The 19,721-nt window shown below is 46.9% G+C and overlaps 1 protein-coding gene and 1 long non-coding RNA gene across 2 annotated transcripts in view; both read right to left on the bottom strand.

Moving 5' to 3' along the window:
- Positions 1-16,096, bottom strand: part of LOC149362421 (uncharacterized) — a 68,454-nt gene extending 52,358 nt beyond the window's left edge. Inside the window, exons 1-4 of the mRNA XM_089573004.1 lie at positions 15,886-16,096; positions 9,485-9,575; positions 8,548-8,738; positions 3,755-3,910 (exon numbers count right to left, since the gene is read on the bottom strand). Coding sequence (XP_089429130.1) covers positions 3,788-3,910; positions 8,548-8,738; positions 9,485-9,521 — 351 coding nt within the window. The 5' untranslated portion in view covers positions 9,522-9,575; positions 15,886-16,096 and the 3' untranslated portion in view covers positions 3,755-3,787. The remainder of the gene's footprint in view (positions 1-3,754; positions 3,911-8,547; positions 8,739-9,484; positions 9,576-15,885) is intronic.
- A 514-nt stretch (positions 16,097-16,610) lies between these two features.
- Positions 16,611-18,380, bottom strand: LOC149362420 (uncharacterized). The gene is made up of 2 exons (XR_016288500.1): positions 17,991-18,380; positions 16,611-17,298 (listed from the first exon to the last, which is right to left on the bottom strand). It is a non-coding gene; the product is annotated as an uncharacterized LOC149362420 (long non-coding RNA).
- Positions 18,381-19,721: the final 1,341 nt, after the last annotated feature.

The following is a 19,721-nucleotide window of genomic DNA, read 5'->3' as shown; positions in this document are numbered from 1 at the left end:
TTCAAACATTTTCTTGCCTCAACTGCTGGCTAGTTAATGGTGAAACAGCACACAGAGCTCGCGTATTATGGTAACTTTTGTATCGTAGCAAGTTTGAGAATGGTACTGACTTGGTTGAGCCATGGATGATGCAAAAGCGTAATCGTCTACGTCGAGATCGGTGAACCAAAACCCAAAACACCGAGGTTTTGCTGAAGGGCAGCAGTAGCGCTATCTGTCTTCTGCAGTGAAAAGCGTCACAAGGCGCCAAGGCGAGCGTTGCAAGGAGCGCAGGCCCTTTGAATACGCCGTTCCGGCATTTGCGTTGTCTTTAGTACTTTTCAAGTATAATACAGTAAAACCAATTACAGGCCTATGTGTCATCATTTACCCAATGAAAGCGACATGCACACATTTGACCCGAAGAACAGCAGTACCCCTCGCTGGACGTTCCATTGTCAGAAGAACGTGGTGTAAGCTGCTGAAAGAAACAGTAGTAATTTATTGGCACTACACGACGTCCGCTCTTCTGTATGCCCCTTCCTTGTGTTCGTGTCTGTTTTGTGCTGTTTTAAGAATTATCTTCCATCAACTCGCTCGTGCTTCTACATTGGCTGATAACAAAGCAAAAGACTGCCCTTGCAAGCCTGCCCTGAACATTTTATTTATTCATTTATTTATTCATTACCTGCATCGCCTGTTTCAGGCATTACAGACATTTTGGGGATTATAACAACAACAATCAATCCTCAAAGTGGCCGCCTACAGTGTCTATGCATCGCTGCAGCCTGTGCGTATATTCGTTGAACACTGCAGCTCTCATGTCGTCACTTATCGTGTTGAACTCTTCTTTAATCCGCTCCTGAAGATCCTCAAGAATGCGAAGGCTTCCAGTCCTGTAGATGCGCGATTTCACATATCCCCATACGAAAAAATCGCATGGTGTCAAATCTGGCGATCGCGGTGACCAAGGCATATTGGACAACCCACGCCCCATCCACCGGCCCGGAAATTGCTCACTGAGCCATTTGGCTGCATAGTGTGCAGGGGCACCATCTTGCTGGAAGGTGGTGCATGTGATACTGCACCAGCTCCGGCAGAACAGGCACAGATAAGAGTCAGCTGTCACGTTGTCCTCAAAGAAGAACGGGCCGACCACTCCCTCTCCCCAAATTGCACACCAGACAATAGTGCGTGGTGAGTTCACGGCCCAGGTGTGAATTATATGCGGGTTGCCTTTCGCCCGGAAACGCGTGCACAGTAGGTTCACTTGGCCGTCCAGGTGAAAAACAGCCTCGTCACTGAACAGCAAAAAATCAAGGTGTCCAGGATCTGCTGCCACCCTCTGCAGCTCTGAGCGGCAGAATGAAACCCGCTCGGCTTTGTCTGCGGGGCTTAAGTTCTGGTGTACCCGCAACCTGTTCGAATGCCACCCTTTGCTTTTGAGTGCTCGGCTCACCGTCGATGGGGCTACGCCGAACATAAGCCCAGCACTGGTGCAGGTCATACGAGGGATGGTTTCAAAGACGCCCTCAGGCACATCACCGATTCCGTGGTGTGTCTTTGATTTATCTTTTCGTACTTGCCTAGTCACCGACCCGGTGTCTTCAAACTTCTGGCACCATTTCAAAACGGCTGCGTGAGACGGTGGCCGTCGACGAAACCTCATCGTAAATTGTTTGCTGACACAGTGAACTGAGTTTGTTTCATTAGCCACACCACTGCCGCCGCTTTCTCTTTTCCACTGTAAGTTGGCATACCGCACCTCAACACACCACAGCACAGTGACACAAGGACGTCAGAACAACAGCGAAGAATAAAAAGTTTGCACCACACAACGAAATTAAACAATAAAAACACAGCTCAGGACTTCGCGACGCCGTCCTCCGGTGCTTTAGAAGAGACACGGGAGCAGACGATATAAGCTGAATTGGATAAAGTCACTCGACGAAAAAAAAGACGTCAAACAATCTTCTTTTAATTGCACAGCCTCGTTAAAATAGCTGTTTCTGGCATTTTTTCCGCTCAGTTGGCCGAAAATGTTCGAAGCGCTTCAGATGAAGCAGATGAAACGGCCAGAACGGCGCATTCAAATGGCCCGCGCTCCTTGCAACGCTCGCCTTGGCGCCTTGTGACGCTTTCCACTGCAGAAGACAAATGGCGCTACTGCCGCCCTTCAGCAAGAACTTGGTGTTTTGGGTTTTGGTTCACCGATCTCGACACAGACGATTACGTTTTTGCATCATGCATGGCTCAAGAAGTACTGTTCTCAAACTTGCTACGATACAAAAGTTGCCATAATACACAAGCTCTGTGTGCAGTTTCACCACAAACGAGCCAGCGGTTGAGGTAAGAAAATTTTTGAAAGTTTTCACGATAAAGATACACAATACTGTACACTGATACCAGGTGCACTTATCTATCAAAGGCTGCACTCGCAAGCTATGAAGTCACTGCGCTTTCTTAGCAGCAGTGACCTGCAAACTTCTCTTACTGGTAGAACGTATAAATTTTCAACCACAAACACTAACAGCATCAGTAGTGGCGAACACAATTGGGATTGTAGGTTCCATGATAGTGTCTACCAGATATCATTTTTTGGCACTGCTTTACGACAAGTCCACATATTCGTTTCTGTGAAGATAGCCTTCAGAGAAACAAACATCAATGCCATATAATACTTAATTCTCACAAATCGTATACAAATTGTGAGAAAACCATTCCTAACAATACTCTCAGCAAAATGTTATTTATAGTGCAGAAAAAACTGTCCAAGATCAGCACATCGTTCTTGTCTGTGGCTAGAAGTGGAAGATGCAGTGGTAACTCACTGCGTTTTCTTCAGGAAAGGGAAAAGGAATCTTTAGAAAATATAATCTTCACAAAGCGTCGCCCAATTTTCAGTTTTCTTCCTGTCGCATCCCTCTCCTCCCTCTGAAATATCTGGAACCTCTCGATGAACACAGAAACCGTCCCAGGTTTTGATGTTAGGGTGCTGTACTCATCAAGTGAGCAAGCTGAGTTTACAAAGAAAAGAGATGTTACGGTCTTGGCCGAGAAGACTGCAGAATTCAGAAGCCATTCGATACTTCCAAAAATGACCACTTGAGTGAGCAATACCTGTTCCTTTTTTTCTACTGCCAGTCCCAGCAGAGGCGGGTACCACATATGTGGGGTGCAGTGTTGCATGAGCCAAGTGCCTGCTTAGCAGCATAAGAAAGCACCTTGGAGACCTCAGGGATGAGGAGAGCACTATGAGACCTGCCACGGCTCCGTCCTGAAATTTCATCCTCATGTACCGTATATTGCCGCGTATAAGTCAACGTTTTTTTTTTAAATGTCCTTCCAAAGTTGCAGGGTCGACTAATAATTGGAGTCGACGTATATGCAGAGTCTTATAGTCTGCCTATACTCGGGGTCAAAAGTAATTTCGACCGAGTCGTGGATAATATCATGCCCCAAGCACTCGTAATGTGGTGCTCTCATGTGCTCATGTGTAGCTTTTTCCTTGTTGAGTGTTGGCAACCTGCTGAATTCAGTTCTGTGCAAGTAACATTGTGCCTAGCCGAGGGTATATAAGCCGCTTACCGCAAATAAACGCTCTCTTTTTGTTTGTTCGCCGTTACTGGACGTTGGGCCCTGTGCCCGGCGTCTTCTCTTATTTTCGCGCCCTTTTCTCTCGGGCTGCAATACAACCACCCCCTCGGACAACAGACCACACATGGCTGCCACTCCCACTACGAAAGAAACACCCCTGCTTATAGAGTGCACTTACCTGCACGCTGCCACAATGCCTCCACATGGAAGCTCACCTGACTCGAAAATTCTGCACCAACCCAATACAGCAGGCTTGATCCACTCCCATTAGGCACAGTGCAGACAGCCGCCTCTCTACCATGCCACTTCGCAGGGTCACTATGTCGCTAAGGCACTGTAAGCAAGAAAAAAAGAGAATAGAAATCAACAGTTTTTTTCATTTAGATAGCAACACTCCTTATCACAACAGCAACATGTGCCCATGACCTAACACATGACCTGTAGTAGTAGTAGGCAGAACTGGAGTGTGACATACAAGGGATGCAAATTTACATGGATTCTCAATATTGCATGCACAAGATTTAGCTCTTTCCATGACCCTGGATGTTTTAATTCGAAAGCATGTCTTGGGAGTGCCATCACCGAAAGCTGTGGACGGAAGTTGTGGGCAGGAGCTGTGGGCAGAAGCATTAGATAGAAGCTGTCGATAGGTATCGTATTACGTACCACTCTCAATACTCAAACATTACCAAAACATTCACAATGCCGCCATATGCAATGCTCCCATTGATCGGCCTTGGCCTGCGGACACTGAATATTTGCATCACCGGCGGCTGCTATTTACGTAGTGAACACGGCTGAAGTGATGACGTTGCGCACCTAATTATTCAGGCTGAATGTGATAGAAACTTTTGAGCTATAAAAGTAGCCTTTAAAGCGCTCACAATCTTTGCGAGCGATAATGGCGGCAAATGTGGCAAAAGCAACGACGTTGGAGAGTCTACGAAGACGCTTCTGGCCTGCCGGACGAGTTGTTTTGACACGAGTTTCGCCTGGAGAAGGACACTGTGTGGCAGCAGTGTCACGTACTCGCCGCTGAAAGGGGAGGTTTGCAAGCAAGTGCACTGTCAGTGGAGAGGCAGGTTCTGTGCGCACTCCGCTTCTTCCCCACCAGCAGTTTTCAAAGCGCCATGGGCAACCAGGCCAACGTCAGCATAGCACAACCGAAAGTTAGCAAAAGTGTGCGGTGATCATGAAGGATGGGTAATGGAACGGATGAGTTCGCTTTCCGGTGAGCCCCGAAGAGAGGGCTGCGGTGAAGGAGGGCTTCCATCGCCATGGCAGCACCCCCGGCGTCGTTGGGTGTGTCAATGGCACACTAATCGCCATCAAGGCACCGCAGGGCAATGCTGCAAACAGGGCAACCTTCTGGAGCCACAAGGGCTATTACGTCTTAAAACACCATGATAGCGAGCAGACTTCATCCTCTGCTGTTTTTGACTGCAGGCGTTCGGCTGCAAGTCTGGGCCGCGACACTGAAAGTTCATGTCTAAGCTTGTGTTGTATTTTCTTTCAGGTCCGCGACTCCAACCTTTGCACCCTGGCCACAGACATCAGCCGCCCCGGATCGTGCCATGACACATTCCCCTGGTGCTACTTATGTCTGCAGCGTGAGGTGGTGAGAGGCATGTTGGAGGACAGCGAGTTTCTTCCGTGTAAGCAGTAAGACAGCCGTCTTAATTAATATATTGAGCTACAGCGGTTCGCATACACTGAAGCTACAAGAATGCGGCGTGCTAGTTGCACTTAAGAATACACAATGCGGTACGATAGGTGCGCCTCATGCATGTTGTCGCTCGCCCCTGTGTTACTGAATGCAGCAGAAACACAAGGCACATAAAGCACTGTTGTAATGGATGGTATTTCAGGCCTAAACCAAGCCAGAAGGCATTTGTACGACACTTCTGGCGTGTTGGAAATAGTAATGCATCGTTTATATCAATATGAGCTCACAAGGGCGTCCTTACAGCGGTGTTTGCCTAAACATCTCAGTCGTGCATTGCCTACATGCCCATGAGTTTCATGTTCAGCAAAACCTGGCAGTGGGCTGCTTGATCTGAATCTTCCATTCTTCGCATACACTGAAGCTACAAGAATGCGGCGTGCTAGTTGCACTTAAGAATACACAATGCGGTACGATAGGTGCGCCTCATGCATGTTGTCGCCCCTGTGTTACTGAATGCAGCAGAAACACAAGGCACATAAAGCACTGTTGTAATGGATGGTATTTCAGGCCTAAACCAAGCCAGAAGGCATTTGTACGACACTTCTGGCGTGTTGGAAATAGTAATGCATCGTTTATATCAATATGAGCTCACAAGTGCGTCCTTACAGCGGTGTTTGCCTAAACATCTCAGTCGTGCATTGCCTACATTCCCATGAGTTTCATGTTCAGCAAAACCTGGCAGTGGGCTGCTTGATCTGAATCTTCCATTCTAGAGTAGGGCATATCTGAAGGCTGTTGAGATCAGTCACGACAAAGAACATTCTTAACAGCACATCATTCTGGTCATGCAGGAGACAGTGGGTACCCTCTGGAGCCTTGGCTACTAACACCTGTGCCAGGCCACCCAAGTGCATCGTCTCCAGAGGGGCTGTACAATACGGCACACGCCTCAATGCGATGGATGGTCGAGCGCGCCATTGGCGTGCTCAAGAGCCGCTTCCTGTGCCTGCAAAGGTGCCGGACACTCTATTACGAGCCAGAGCGAGTGGCTGTCATCATCGCATCCTATGCTACCCTGCGCAACCTGTGCTTGGAGGCCCATGTGCCAGTGGACGATGAGGATACCCCTGCCCCAGAGGACAATGGCCCGCCTCTGCCTGCTGGCTATTTGCCATGTACTGGGACCCACCTGACCTACCTGCAGACGAAAGCCGTGCGCGCACGTCTTTTGCCAGCTGCGGAGAAACCGTCTCCAGCAGCGACTGGCATGATTGCACAGGCTACACCAACAAAGGCAATAAACTAGCCAGGCAAGTCACCGCAGCCACTGAAGACAGTGTCCAGCCAATGCTTCTGTGTGTGTCGTGGCTGTTTTGGTTACAGCTAGCCAAGTGGCAGCTTTTTTATTGTTTCTTGTTAGCGGTGTGTGTCTGGAAGTCTGCAGCGAAGTCTGCCTTGTCGAAACGTTGGCTCAAGCAACCTGAGGTTTTCCCCTCCCTTGTTCATTTTTGTGATCGCAAAGGACCATCAACCACGTCCTCTCTCTACCACGTACACCTCCCAGTTCATCATAGAGTTTGCCATACAGCCACTTCACAGAATTCTCCAGTCGAAACTCGCGTCAAAACAACTCATCCAGCAAGCCAAAAGCATCTTAAGACATCCATCGTCCTACGTTGTTGCACATGTGGACCCACCTCCACTGCCGTCATCTTGCAGCCTGCCTGTGCTGTGCTGGGTATGGAGCTACCTGTGCTCGCTGTTTGCGTGATGAAGCGCGTGAATAAACAGTGTAATGTAGGAGCGAGGCAGGAAATGTTTGTGATGTTTGTTGTAATCGGAAAGCATTTATTCAGTGCGCACCACTAAGTTTTTTACTGCATACTGCACCATTTCACATAGGTGGTCGCAGCAGTGCAGGCATTAGCAAAATATACTGCATGCCACAACATCGACAGCTAATTTCATGTCCTGTCAAGTGCAGCAGAAATCGTCATGCAGACATGATAATAAAAGGATCGGAAGACTACAAGCTAACATGGTAATTATCACAGCTTCTGCACAGCTTGTGCAGGCAGGAAGCCCATTTTTGTGCATATGCGTACAAACATGGTGCACAACTAGTATAATGTTCAGTAAGTACTACATAATACATCTTACATGACTACAAATGTACATAATTTGTACCAATGCACAAAAAGCGTGGATATCACAAATGGTCATTATCACTACATATGATGAACAGTGGAGCAGTTTCAATGAAAATGGTGGATGACTAAGTGCATGGCATTTAGTACAAGTCACACAGGTCACAATGACTGCAGATTGAGCAGAAAATCCTCACACAAATATAGAGGCGTAAACATCACAGTTGCATCAGTGAGGTGGTACGCAAGTGGAAGTTTTCACAGCACAGCAAAACATGAAGCACAGTCATGCAGAGCTGTACAAAATATGCAGCTTGTTGCAATGCAGGCAACACAGCATGAAAAGCCCCGTTGCAGGAGCTCAATGGTTAGGTTACTAACACTTCTGCATCTTGCAGAAAGTAAAACATCAGAAAAATGCAGATACAGAATGACTAGACATCGTGCATCTGTATATTCAGAATGTAAAAAAGGCACCATTAGAAATATGCAAAAAAATACTGATTAGGGAATATCACACACCTGCATCTTGCAGAAGGTAAAAAGGCACTGCAAGAAAAAAGCTATATATGTCACGCCTTCTGCGTCTTGCAGAAGGTAAAAAGGCACCTTAAGAAAAAAAAACAATACACGCCACACATTCTGTGTCTTGCAGAAGGTAAAGAGCCTCATAAGAAAAAAACAATACATGTCACAGGTTCTGCGTCTCGCAGAAGGCTTTAAAAAAAAAGGTTGCCACCAAACCAGATTAAAAATCCTAATTTGATGGCGGCTGCACCCGGCTGTGCAGTAGCAGCAGCATGAAGCTGATGGCCACCGCGAGCTGCTCCTACAGGCGCACCATCTCCCCCCTGCCGTCCCGCACTGCTGCCACCAAATCTGACACGGCGGCTAACAGCCGCCGTCTCTCTGCAGCAACCTCGTTGAGATGCTGCACATACAAGAATGTTCACTTGCAAATTTCTGCTCCTAACAGACATTCAAGGCTCGTTTCTCGTTCATGTTATAGATGACCTACTGAAATATACTGAGCCACGTCCCACAAGAGGTAGCCACACAGAGCTTAAGCACAGGTTTGGAACGGTGAATGTAGCAACATTACGTTGCATGCAGCTGCTTCTGCCGTAAAAAAAGGTAGCGCATGCTGTGAGCACGTACCTCCAGGAGGCGTGCCTGAAATTCGGCATCCTGCCTGTTGTGTGCCTCAGCGAGGTCTGCTGTACGCCGTGTCTGGCGAAGAAGCTCGTCCACCTCCTCGTCTAGCTGCCTCCTCCGCCGCGCCGGATGGCCCGGAACTGGCAGTGTGGGGAGTACGGGCGGTGCGGTGGGCTGCTGCTGCTGCTGGGTGCCTGTCGGAGCGAAAACGGACTGAATGTGCACTTGTCATACAATATAGCTCGATGCGCAATACGCAAACTCTTTGGTACAATGTCTGAGGGGAGCAGTAGCACTCAAAAGCAGTTACAATCAGTGCTACGGCAAAGGCAGCATTGTTTCAATGTACTCAATGTCCACATGAGCCTCATCACAGCTCCCGCTGTAAGAGGAAAAAAGCTTGCCCAACGTGCCAATGCCAGATATGAAGGAAACTTTTGTGGAGATTTTAGAACAACTGTGACTGTGTGATGCTCCAGCAAATGCTACTCACTTGAGGCACCTTACAAAAAAGGGTAATGAGGAGCCTGCATAGCCTGCATACTGGCAGGTCAACTTACTGGCTGTGTCAGCATACTGCTGCTGCTCCTCCGCCAGCAGTTCGTCGCTTTCGAGCGTCTCCTCACTTTCCTCCACCCGGGACGCTTCGCTGGCATCGTCTTTATGAGATCATTACACAAGACAACTGCTCAATGGGCAGTTTCAGCAAAGCGTGAAATGTACAGGACTAAAATGTGTGCTGAGCCAGTACTGCAGCACAATGAAGGAGAAAACGCACTACCAGAAATGAGAAGGTAAAGAAACTGAGGCTGCATCTGTAGTCTTGAGTTTATGCACTCCTACAGCTTCCAAACTTAGCAAAAACACAGATGAGGTCATCAGCAGTGTACGCAAGCTGTAAGGCGTACATACAAAATGGTTTCAACAGCAGTTCACCTACCAGCAGCAGAGTGGGCTTCCCTCTGCAGGCCGCTCATCGCCGGCTCGCTGCCCACTGAAACTCTGGGGGGCCGAGGTGGGCTGGGCTGCTCCTGCAAGAAGGCACAGTGCCACATGTTCAAACAAGAATGTCTTGAAGTTCATCATACGGTTGCATTGCTTACACCATGACGTTTGGTCAAGAACCCTTCATTACCAGCAAGTTGCAAACTTTGCAATGGTGTGTAACGTCACAGCAGTTGACTAACGACAGTGCACATACCTGCTGCTGGTGGGGGGCCGCAACCTGCTCGAAATAAGGCCTCGCGATGCCCGTGGCACTCACTGGTCCAATAAGCTGATGACACGGCCAGCCAGCCTCGGCAGAGCATCGCCACCGGTGCCCCCGCGATAGGATGCGGAATAGTAAGTTCAAGCAGTCCTCTACCGACCAATGTTGACAGCTCACCCTTGGCCAACTTGCAGCTGCGCCAACTCCACGTGCCGTACAGCGCCAATGCTCTGTGGACTTGACTGCCGAATCCTCTCTATTTAATGCAGCGGCAATCTCCTCCCAAAGCTCCTACCTGTGAGCCGCCGTATACTCAGGAGGCAAGAGCTCTGATGCAGCCCATGCCAAGGGCGGATGCTCTTCGAGCAATTCGATGAGCATCAGCTCTTGGGCAACGGACATGCACGTGCTCTTTGGTGGTATCGCTCTTTCAAATGATAAAGGTATATCACCCCAATTCCCTGGATTTCTGGGTATTGGCTGGGGAAATTCTGTAGACGGGGAATAGTGGGAACCTAGAACAGTGTTCACTTGCATACACATGTGCTGCACTGAAACAACTTGTAGCAGAACTATGAAAGAGATGAGCGAGAAGGTTTAAACTGTGTGCCTAACCGTTTTGCTCACCCTCGTTCATTCCCATGGTCGCATTCATTCAGTTTTGTTATCGATAGTAAGCGACCACCGGCAACAAACTTGCCTCAAAAAGTCATCTTTGTCGACTTTCGTGCAGGGAGCTCCTTGCAAGTTTACCTCTGCGCACCCCACAGCATTCACTGCCTTCAATCACATTTTTCTGCGCTTAATACATCTGCACAGTACCTTGCTTTTAGATGACCCATAAAAAAGCAGGAACTTGACGCGGAATCAGCTGTTTTCCAGCAAGCCACCATGTTCCCGCTTTACCACTACCAGCATGCCCTCATGGCAGCCAGAAGTTACCCTACAGCAAATTTAATCGCAAAACTGAGGACGCTTCTAATTTTCCTGCGTGTTGTTGAGTTTGCAACACAGTTCATAACCAAATTAAAACATTTTATTAATTCATTGTGTTCATGTCTTTTTTTAGCTAACTTTACTGCTGTCAGCGCAGCTAACAGTTACTAACAAAGTTACTAATACAAAGTTACGAAGTTACTAACGAGCAAATTCAATTTCTATACTGAGAATGTTTCTTACCTTGATTAATATTTTTGAGTTTGAAACACAGTTTCTTTCGAAAATAAAACACTGCTCATTTTATCTGCGGCATCTTCACAACAAAATGTCAGCATATGGCCTCCTGTCATGCAAATAAATGCTTTCGAGGCAGGGTCTGGCTGGTGATTAACTGATTCCATGATGAGTCAAAACTGCTGTCAAATGGTTTCGTCACTTTGAAGTCACGCTAACAAACTTGAGAGCAATACTGACAGCGGTACATTATACAGCTCCAGAAGCTGTGGAGAGAAGCTATGGACAGAGTGTGTCCGCACAAACTGAATAAAAATGAAAACGGCGAGCAGGTGAGAATCGAACCCGGGCCAAGTTGGAAGCGCTTCCACTCTGCCATGACTGTTCAACGTTTAAAGTTGAATAAAGGCGAGCCTAGTGAATGCACAGATGTCACAGAAACGTATCTTCGAGATATGTAGTGAGGTATGTACAGAGATATGTACATTATAAGTAATTATGAGCATCTAAATTACAGATGTAGGTTTCCGGTAAATTTCCTCAATACTTGGAGTGCAGTCATAGCGGCATCATGCGGCAACCAATGAAAGCCCCTCTCACAATGTACGACGCTGATCCAGCAGATGGAGCGCACAGGCGAGCTGACAGAGGCAAGATGCCGGACGCACATAAAGAGGAAGGACGCACGGTTACTGCACCTAAAGCAGACTTAAGTGCACCCCTGGAATTTATTTATAATTCTCAGCTTAATTTTCGAGGCACTACCACACTTGCTTTTCTGAACTTTCACCACTGGAACACTGTCTCTGCCCTTCTCAGGAGCCTGCTCAATGCAACAGGCTTGAAGCACAAGGAGACCAGCACAGGCGAAAAAGCAGCACAACAGCAAAATCCCAGCAAGAGAGCTTAGAAATATTCATGGCTAGCATCATAAGTGACAAAGGGCACCATTATGCTCCAAACACAATCATATGCAAGAACAAGACACAACCAAAAAAGGCCTCTTTGGTACTGTATAATCTTGATAAAGATTAGGCTTGTGAATAGCTAGACTTCTGCATCCCCACTACACCGCTTATGGAAGCGCTAAAATTTCTGCTGACCAGCTGTGTGCATTTCAATTTTTTACCACAAACGCGTGAGTGTCGACTGCAGAGTCGGTAAGTGCCATAGCACGGAGCACAGCAGCGAAATGTGCAAGAGTGCACGCAATCAACAGTCCAGTGCAAGTCTCCTCTGCTAAGCTGTTCCAGGAAATGGACCCAACACCTGTTACTATTGAGCCCGTTATCGTCTTCCACTCTTTTTTTTTCATGAACACTGACATCAAGTTATAAATAAGAGGCCATGTGGTAGCGCAGTAGCCATGAAATCTGATCACACTGTTTAGCTTAATACTTCACACTTTTCTTCGCTACTGCAAGGAAGGCGGTACCGCATTTTCTAATTTCGTCTCTCAGCAGCATGCAGAAAAAAGAACAGAAGGCGATAACAGACTTAAAGGCAAGTGGGATTGAGTGCATTACCCAAAACAGCCTTGCACAGGACGCTTGCACAAGACTCTACGTTGCACACATGTGTGTATTTTTGTGTATTTCGTTCCTGTGCTCCATGATATGGCGCTTATCGACTCGATGGTCAACACTCGCGCATTCATGTTAAAAACCTGAAAGGGTGTGTATACTTGTGTTTTCAAATGCCGTAGTGAAGGACTTCAGAAATCTGGACCACCTGGGGTCCTTTAACATGCACTGACATCGCACAGTAAACGGGCCTCTAGAATGTCGCCTCCATCAAAATTCGACCGCCGTGGCCGGGATCAAACCCACATCTTTCGGGTCAGCAGCTGAGCCCCATAACCACTGAGCCACCGCGGCGGCTTACAGTATGATGTGCTGAAATGCACAGCTCAAAGTATTACACAGCTAACTGCATAAAGCCAACATGAAATATGTTTTGACAGAATAGCTGACTCCGAACAATATTTGAACTACTCACAGAAATAGCTTCACAAGACTAACTTCAGAAAAAATGGAGGGGGAACCTAAGCTTTACCTTAAGAGCATAACGCGACAGCTTTAATATGCGGAGTTGGGTATTCTCTCCACATATGCGGAGTTGGGTATTCTCTACTTCACACTCACAGATCACTAGAAGTCCTCATACCACTCTTTGTGCAGTAGTGCAGCGGTTAAGTGATGCGGCACTGCCCTGCGATGGCAGGTGCTCCCACCGGAAGTGCTTGCGAGACCAGGTTGTTCTTCCCGAGCACCCTCTCGCGACCAATCATTAATCTAACTGCCACCTGCCATGATGCACAGTTTGCTCACAATCCGGTGGACAGGTTGTGATGACGCCACAAGGTTACATGACCCTGGTGGCCTATCTGCCTCCTAGGTTACTTCTACGAGGATTTTTTGTGTAATTTTCACTCATGGTCAATGACACCGACACCGGATTTTCTGCGGCATGAGTGCCTTATTACTATAGCATTTAAAACCTCAACGTTCCACTAATAACCTCTAGAGTCTCACATCTGCTCTTTGCAAATGACATGTTGCTGCTCCACCTTTTCAGTATTGAAAAAAAAAAAAAAATTTCATCCAATCTTTTCAAGTGCCATTCAGGTGCAGAATGACACTGTGCTCACTAAATCCCTCTCCGTAATGAGCACCAACAATACTGCCACAAATATATGTCTGACCATCTAATGTGCAAGACTTTCTTTTTCTGCTTTTTACAATCAAACAGATTAACAATATCAGCTCTTGCTGTCTGTTCCAACAAGATCACCACTATATAATGCAATGACACTAGTATCTAGTTCTTACAGGAAACAACAGCTACCACCTTCAAAAGAGTGCTTTCATTGAAATGAAAATCCAAATAATTACAGATTTAAATACCTGCAGTGCCTGCACATGATGCAGGGGCGTACATAGGGATAAGGGCACACAATATGCTTATGCACAATTAGGCCATGCTCAATACAGCAAGACTGCACAAAAATAAACAGACCAAGTGAAAAACACAAAAGTCCACATAGAAGAACAGTCAAGGGCAACTGCTCATAGTTCATGTGTGCAACAGTAAAGCTCAAAGCATTCTGCAAAGTCATAAGATAGACTGTGTCATGCATTTATGGTGTTATGAAAAATGAATATTTACATACATTATGCCCATAATAACATAATGTCCTTCTGGGGCCTGCAAGGTATTATGAATACATAAATAAATTACAGCATTAGAGCTTACATCACCCCACCCTACTTCTACACCACTAACAAATACACATAACTAGTTAGCACTGATGTCACTGATGTCGCAGTGCTATTTTCAGTCAGTGCTTTCACACATAACGCATACCCAGCAAATTCGGTCAAAGTGACATGCACGGTTGCTTGAATGTTTGCACAAGCAACCCATGATTAAATACAGTCATGCAAAATGGAATGCGTTGATGTTGTATAATCATGCATACTTTTAGATGCCATGCCCTATTTCGTATGCTTTAATAAGAATAACAAGTTCTGCTTTCACTACTGCAACTTCTACCGCGTGACCATGTGCCACAGGATGTCTCAGCGCTCTGCACTGTCAGTCGCACAACGAGCACACCAACGTTGCGACTGAATTCCAGCCAGACAGCAACCCACTACAACCCATCTGTGCCCAGACCAACACTCCCTCCTGTCGCAGACCAATGGAAATCACAGCGTCGGAAGGAAAAAATCGCTGCATGTGAAATGGGCCTTAGAGTTTTCTTTCTTACTATATTTTATCAGCAAGCTGCATGCATCGAGATGTCATCCACTGCTTGTTCACACAACTTGTTTACAACACCTGACAGTGGGCTATCCAGACATCTCAACCCCATTTCCTTTATAAGCATGCTCACCATAAAGGCACAATTTTTTCTTGTGATATTACTGTCAGAAGTCAAACGACTCACAGCAACAATATGTGACAAAGGAAAACAATATCAGGAAGTTTAACATAACCGAGAAAATAGGTTTGTTTGCAGGGATCACAATAGGCTACAGAATTAACTGCCAGTCACCATTTGTCTGGCAAAGTGGGCCTACAGCTTGAGGTGCAGCGTGTGGCAAAGCAGTTACCATCCAGACAGCCAGAAGGAATTTGAATCGACGAGGGATGAACATAAGCTTCAAGAGGCCAGCGTTTAATCCATTCAGCATGTGCATTAATGTTTTCGTATTGGTTAAATGGTTAGGGGAATCCCCCAAGATGGAGTAGACTTGTAATAAAGGAGTAATTACTCATTGACATCCACCCAAGCGCAGCCAATGTCAATGAGTGGATGTCAATAAGTAATTACTCCCTAATTACAGTGTTTTCATATGTACTGAACTAAATCCAAAATAAATGCTCCATTACATATTTTCTCTTCGCGTGACGCGTTCTCTCTCCAAGTAATCAACTACCTCTGAGCGGCACACCTCGGCGACACGCACACATACGTTATGCAAGCAAAAAAAAAATCAAGGCAAACAAAGCACAAATACGGACCAACGTATCTTAAATATTCCGACAGGCTTCTGTAAAGGGTACCCACGCTTCGGTACTCAATGAAACCCTGTGCCTCCTCCTTCGAGACTGCCATCAGCTTGCAGTGAGCCCGAACTTGATTTAAAACTCATGCACTGCAGTCGCTAACAGTTCACAGTGAAACATGCAGAACTTATCTAAGCCCCACGTCGCTCCCACTCGAATGCGCTTACCAAAGAGGAGTAGAAATAAGCGCCCGTGCAGCGTCCCGTGCAATGAAATCCCAGTAAACACTGTTCTTTGGAGAAACACCACACATGCGCTCACCTTTCGGCCAAGTTCAGACTAGGTACTCACCGAATTCATCGTAGACGACCATTTTTAGGAATCAGTGATATGCCTTGTCAAAAAGCTAGCTAGTACAAAACAAAGAATACAGTGGCACACACCTGCTAATGACGGAAGAGCCTTTTGGCACACATAGGGCAGCCGGTCGCAGGACATCTTGTATGGTGACAGAAATCACATTTCGCTACCAAACGAATGCATTAAGTAGCTGTCAGCAGGCTGCACATGGAGAGCACACTCTTGCGAGATGACAAAGTACAATTTGCACTACACGAACACGAATAGTAAACACAACGCAGCGTGCTCTACGCCAACGACGCGCGAATGGCGCGAACGCTTCCAAGGTAGATATACCATGGTAGCGAAGGCTCCATAGACGCCCATTGGTCCAAAGAATGGCGGCTCATGGGGCACCCCAGCGCCCTCATTTCGGGGGGCAACCTACGTATGAGTGACGTTGAATTACGTCACACATACGTATGCTTTTGGCGCGAATTATAAAGTGGTCTTTTTATAGAACCCGCATTTTCGAACCGGTATCTCTAGAAGGTTGCCTTTCAGCGCGCACCAACCTTTGCCAGTCAAATGTGCTCGCGTTCCTGCTAGTTATGGCCTTGTTAATGTGCAATTGGGAACCCAATGAAAGTTACTGGCAAAGAAGGCAGCATAGAAAGGCAGCAACCATTTCAGACGCTGGCTAAGGATGCATGATTCGTAGTGGAAACCTTGATGTAAACACTGGTGCCAGTACTATTGAGTACATCAAGGTATGATGCACAAAGCACAGGCTCAAGTGCACAGTTTGCAATACAGTGTACGGCAAGTATGGTTTTCATATTTATGGTTTATTACAGCAACCTAACAAATACAGTGATAAAGCACGCCAACAAAAAATGCGCCTCACAGGCAGCTCAAGCAGTAGTTTTTTTAAGCTGGCTATTCATCTCAATGGTCACAGTGCGGATAGGAAAAAGCCCTGAAGCTCCACGAACGTTGCCAAGTAGGAAATTGAAAAGTATAGAAAACAATGCTACGACAGCTTCCATTGAGGCAAACATGACAGACATAAGAAGGCGCATCAACACATAGACCATGCAGCACACAGGGATTACTCTTCACATTTCGTTTCTTCAACTGAAAGAATATAGCAGCTATGTTTACACCTGCATGAGAATATTAAAAACAAGTTTTAGCATCAACAAATCTGCTCATCGCTAGAGGATTACACCATACAGAGGGCCTGCGCACAACCTCGAGACCTCATTTTTGTCGCTAACCGAAGTAATTTGAAGCAATTCTAATCAAACTAACATATACATGAAGTGCAGTTTGAAGTGCAAGGACATTCAGTACAGCCACTCCTTCCTCGAGTAGGCACAGCATCGAGACGCAGCCATCCTGGCCGCAGATACACAAATAGTTCGAAGTGCTTGGAAGAAGCCCTCAGGTCTCGCAGCTGGCACGGCGTCTTCTCCAGGCTGAGGTTGCGGCAGAACTGCACCCACGTTTTGCACCTGTACATGATGCAGCATCAACGTTATACAACGGCACCCAAATGAATACCATATACTCCAAACGTCAATACGCCAAGACTCCTTTCACCTAAATGCAGTACGTTATACCTATGGTAGAAAATGCTCGCGCCAAGCCTCAGAGTGCGGTTACGATCGCCTGATACCACGCGGCTAGCTGCTTTTCTATGCTCAAAGAGTGACGAGAGCGATGAGGCAAAATGAGTTCATTGACAGTCACGTAGAACGGCAATAACTACTACTGGCCGAATTCAGTTAAGGCACACTCAATGCGGCGCACATACACATATGGTTGAGTTTCGATGCTGTCAGTTGCGAGGGGATCCTCAAATTGGCTTCACGGTGCTGCAAAACCCATTAATGTCATGCTCAGAGCTGTTAGGCAGCGCAGTTGGTTTTAAATTGACCATGCGGCAAGTAGAGGGCACGTGGTTGCTCATGAGAGCCCGGTATCAATTTCACGCTGGTGACAGTCGGCTGCACGAAACTAGCTACAAATAAGACAAATGATTTGTGTCTTTTGCACATCTTAAAACTGCAAGTGCGTGCCCTGCAATTTACTAAAATATCCCGATAACATGCAGCCAAGTGCGTATGAAACGGTTACAGCTACGATATGCGCGGAAAGCCCGACAAAAGCATATCTAGAGCAGACGACAACGGCCAGAGCTCACCTGCGAAAGTCCAGAGGGAAGCGGTGTAGTCTTGGTAAGACACCCACGGTACAACCCACGCTGTCACAATGTGCCACGGAGCAAGGTTTCTTCACATGCCGCAAGCTCATCTTGAAATGCAGAGCTAAGCGCTTGAAGCGATGAGCGCGAAGCCTCGGGAAAAGGTTTCGCACTGGCCGTACACCGAAGGAAACGCTGCAGCGGTGCAGCGGGGTGCAGGTCTTGGCAAACGGTGACAGAGAGGCGACGTGCAAGGACGACAAAAAGTTTTTAAAGTGCCATTTCGAGACCGGCGAGCTTAATTTGCACGTTTTCCAAGGCGCGCCATAGCAGGCAGCTGGAGATAAAAAATCGCTTCGTAAGCTCCCGCAGTCACAGTGGCCGGCATGGTGGCCGGGTACCGAAAGAAGGCCTGCAAAGTCGCGCTGCAAATGCACCGCACACTCATCAACAGAGGGCGCAACAAGAGCGTTGAAAAAAATCACAAAATTCGGCGTAATGATTAGCTGAAATAGTTCACCTAACTTATAAAACGTGGCATTAAAATATTCATTTCTTTTTGTTGTTTTGTAGCATTTTTATTTGTACTTTTGAATTTCATTATATAAGTGTTTCGGCCGCCCAAAGTGGCTGTGCTGCAGTCGCGCTAAACCGTTTTTGGGCCCAGCCTTCGCCACCATTCTACATCCACCTTAAAGTGAGCTAGAAGGGGGTAGTGGGCTCGCTGGGGCTCTTTCCCTGACGCGGTATATGTTACACGCACGGGGTGGCGCCACCGGCGACTTCACTGTAGCGCTTTGCTGGTTGAGCAGCTTTCTCGCGGCAGTCTGGCTTGGAAAAACTCGCTGCCTTCAGTCCCATTTGTTAGACTTGCATGAAGCAGATAGACAGACGTCGAATATAATAATAAATAATGCTGCTACCGGTAGCACACGATGAACTAACAGGTTACCGTGTTCGAACCGCAAACGCGTTTCTGGCTCCTCTCCGGCGTACCTCCCGCAACGCAGATCAGAAACATGAATGCACTCCTGTATGAAAATGATTGCGGTGCCCAATAGCCCCGCTTTCTGAGGATTATTATTCACGGCTTCAAGTATACGAAGCGTGCAAGGACATGCATACGTTCTTGGTATTTCTTTGGCTACAGCTGTAGCTGTCAGCGCCGGTTCGTTGTGCGCATTTCTTTTGGCTCGTGAACTTGCTGCTCACACCGTTTCTGGAACAGAGCTAGCTAAAATTGTTGTGTTCAACATAGCTTAAAAGCATGCAGCAGCACATTCTCCACTACTCGCGCTTGTTCAGTGTAGATAAAGTATCTCAAATAACTGTAAAATGAAATGGCTATTAGCGTATATGGAGTTTTTACATTGACATGAGAACTAACCTATAGGAAAGAAGTGAGGCCTCACCATGGAGTTCTGAGCACATGAAAACCGCGATTTATAGGACGTGCATGGTTCATGAGCAGCGGCTCAACTTTAAATGTTTAGTTTTTTCTCGCTTCCCTGATCCGCCAGCATTCCTTTCACAAACACCAAAAAAAAATGCAACCGTGTCGTTAGATAAAAGCTGATAACGTTAGCCGTGAGACGCGAGGCATGCTGTGCACCCGATTTCTTGCGAGAGCCTTTCTTTTACAACTCCGAGTACATCCATGATGCTGTCCGAATGCAGCTAGTTGCAGGAAAAACACTCCGTGAACATATTTTCTAGTTTGTTCATGTAGCT

Source organism: Amblyomma mixtum, chromosome 2 (assembly GCF_055824585.1).
Source record: "Amblyomma mixtum isolate Tamu chromosome 2, ASM5582458v1, whole genome shotgun sequence".
Taxonomy (NCBI): domain Eukaryota; kingdom Metazoa; phylum Arthropoda; class Arachnida; order Ixodida; family Ixodidae; genus Amblyomma; species Amblyomma mixtum.
This window is presented reverse-complemented; position numbering and strand designations above follow the sequence as displayed.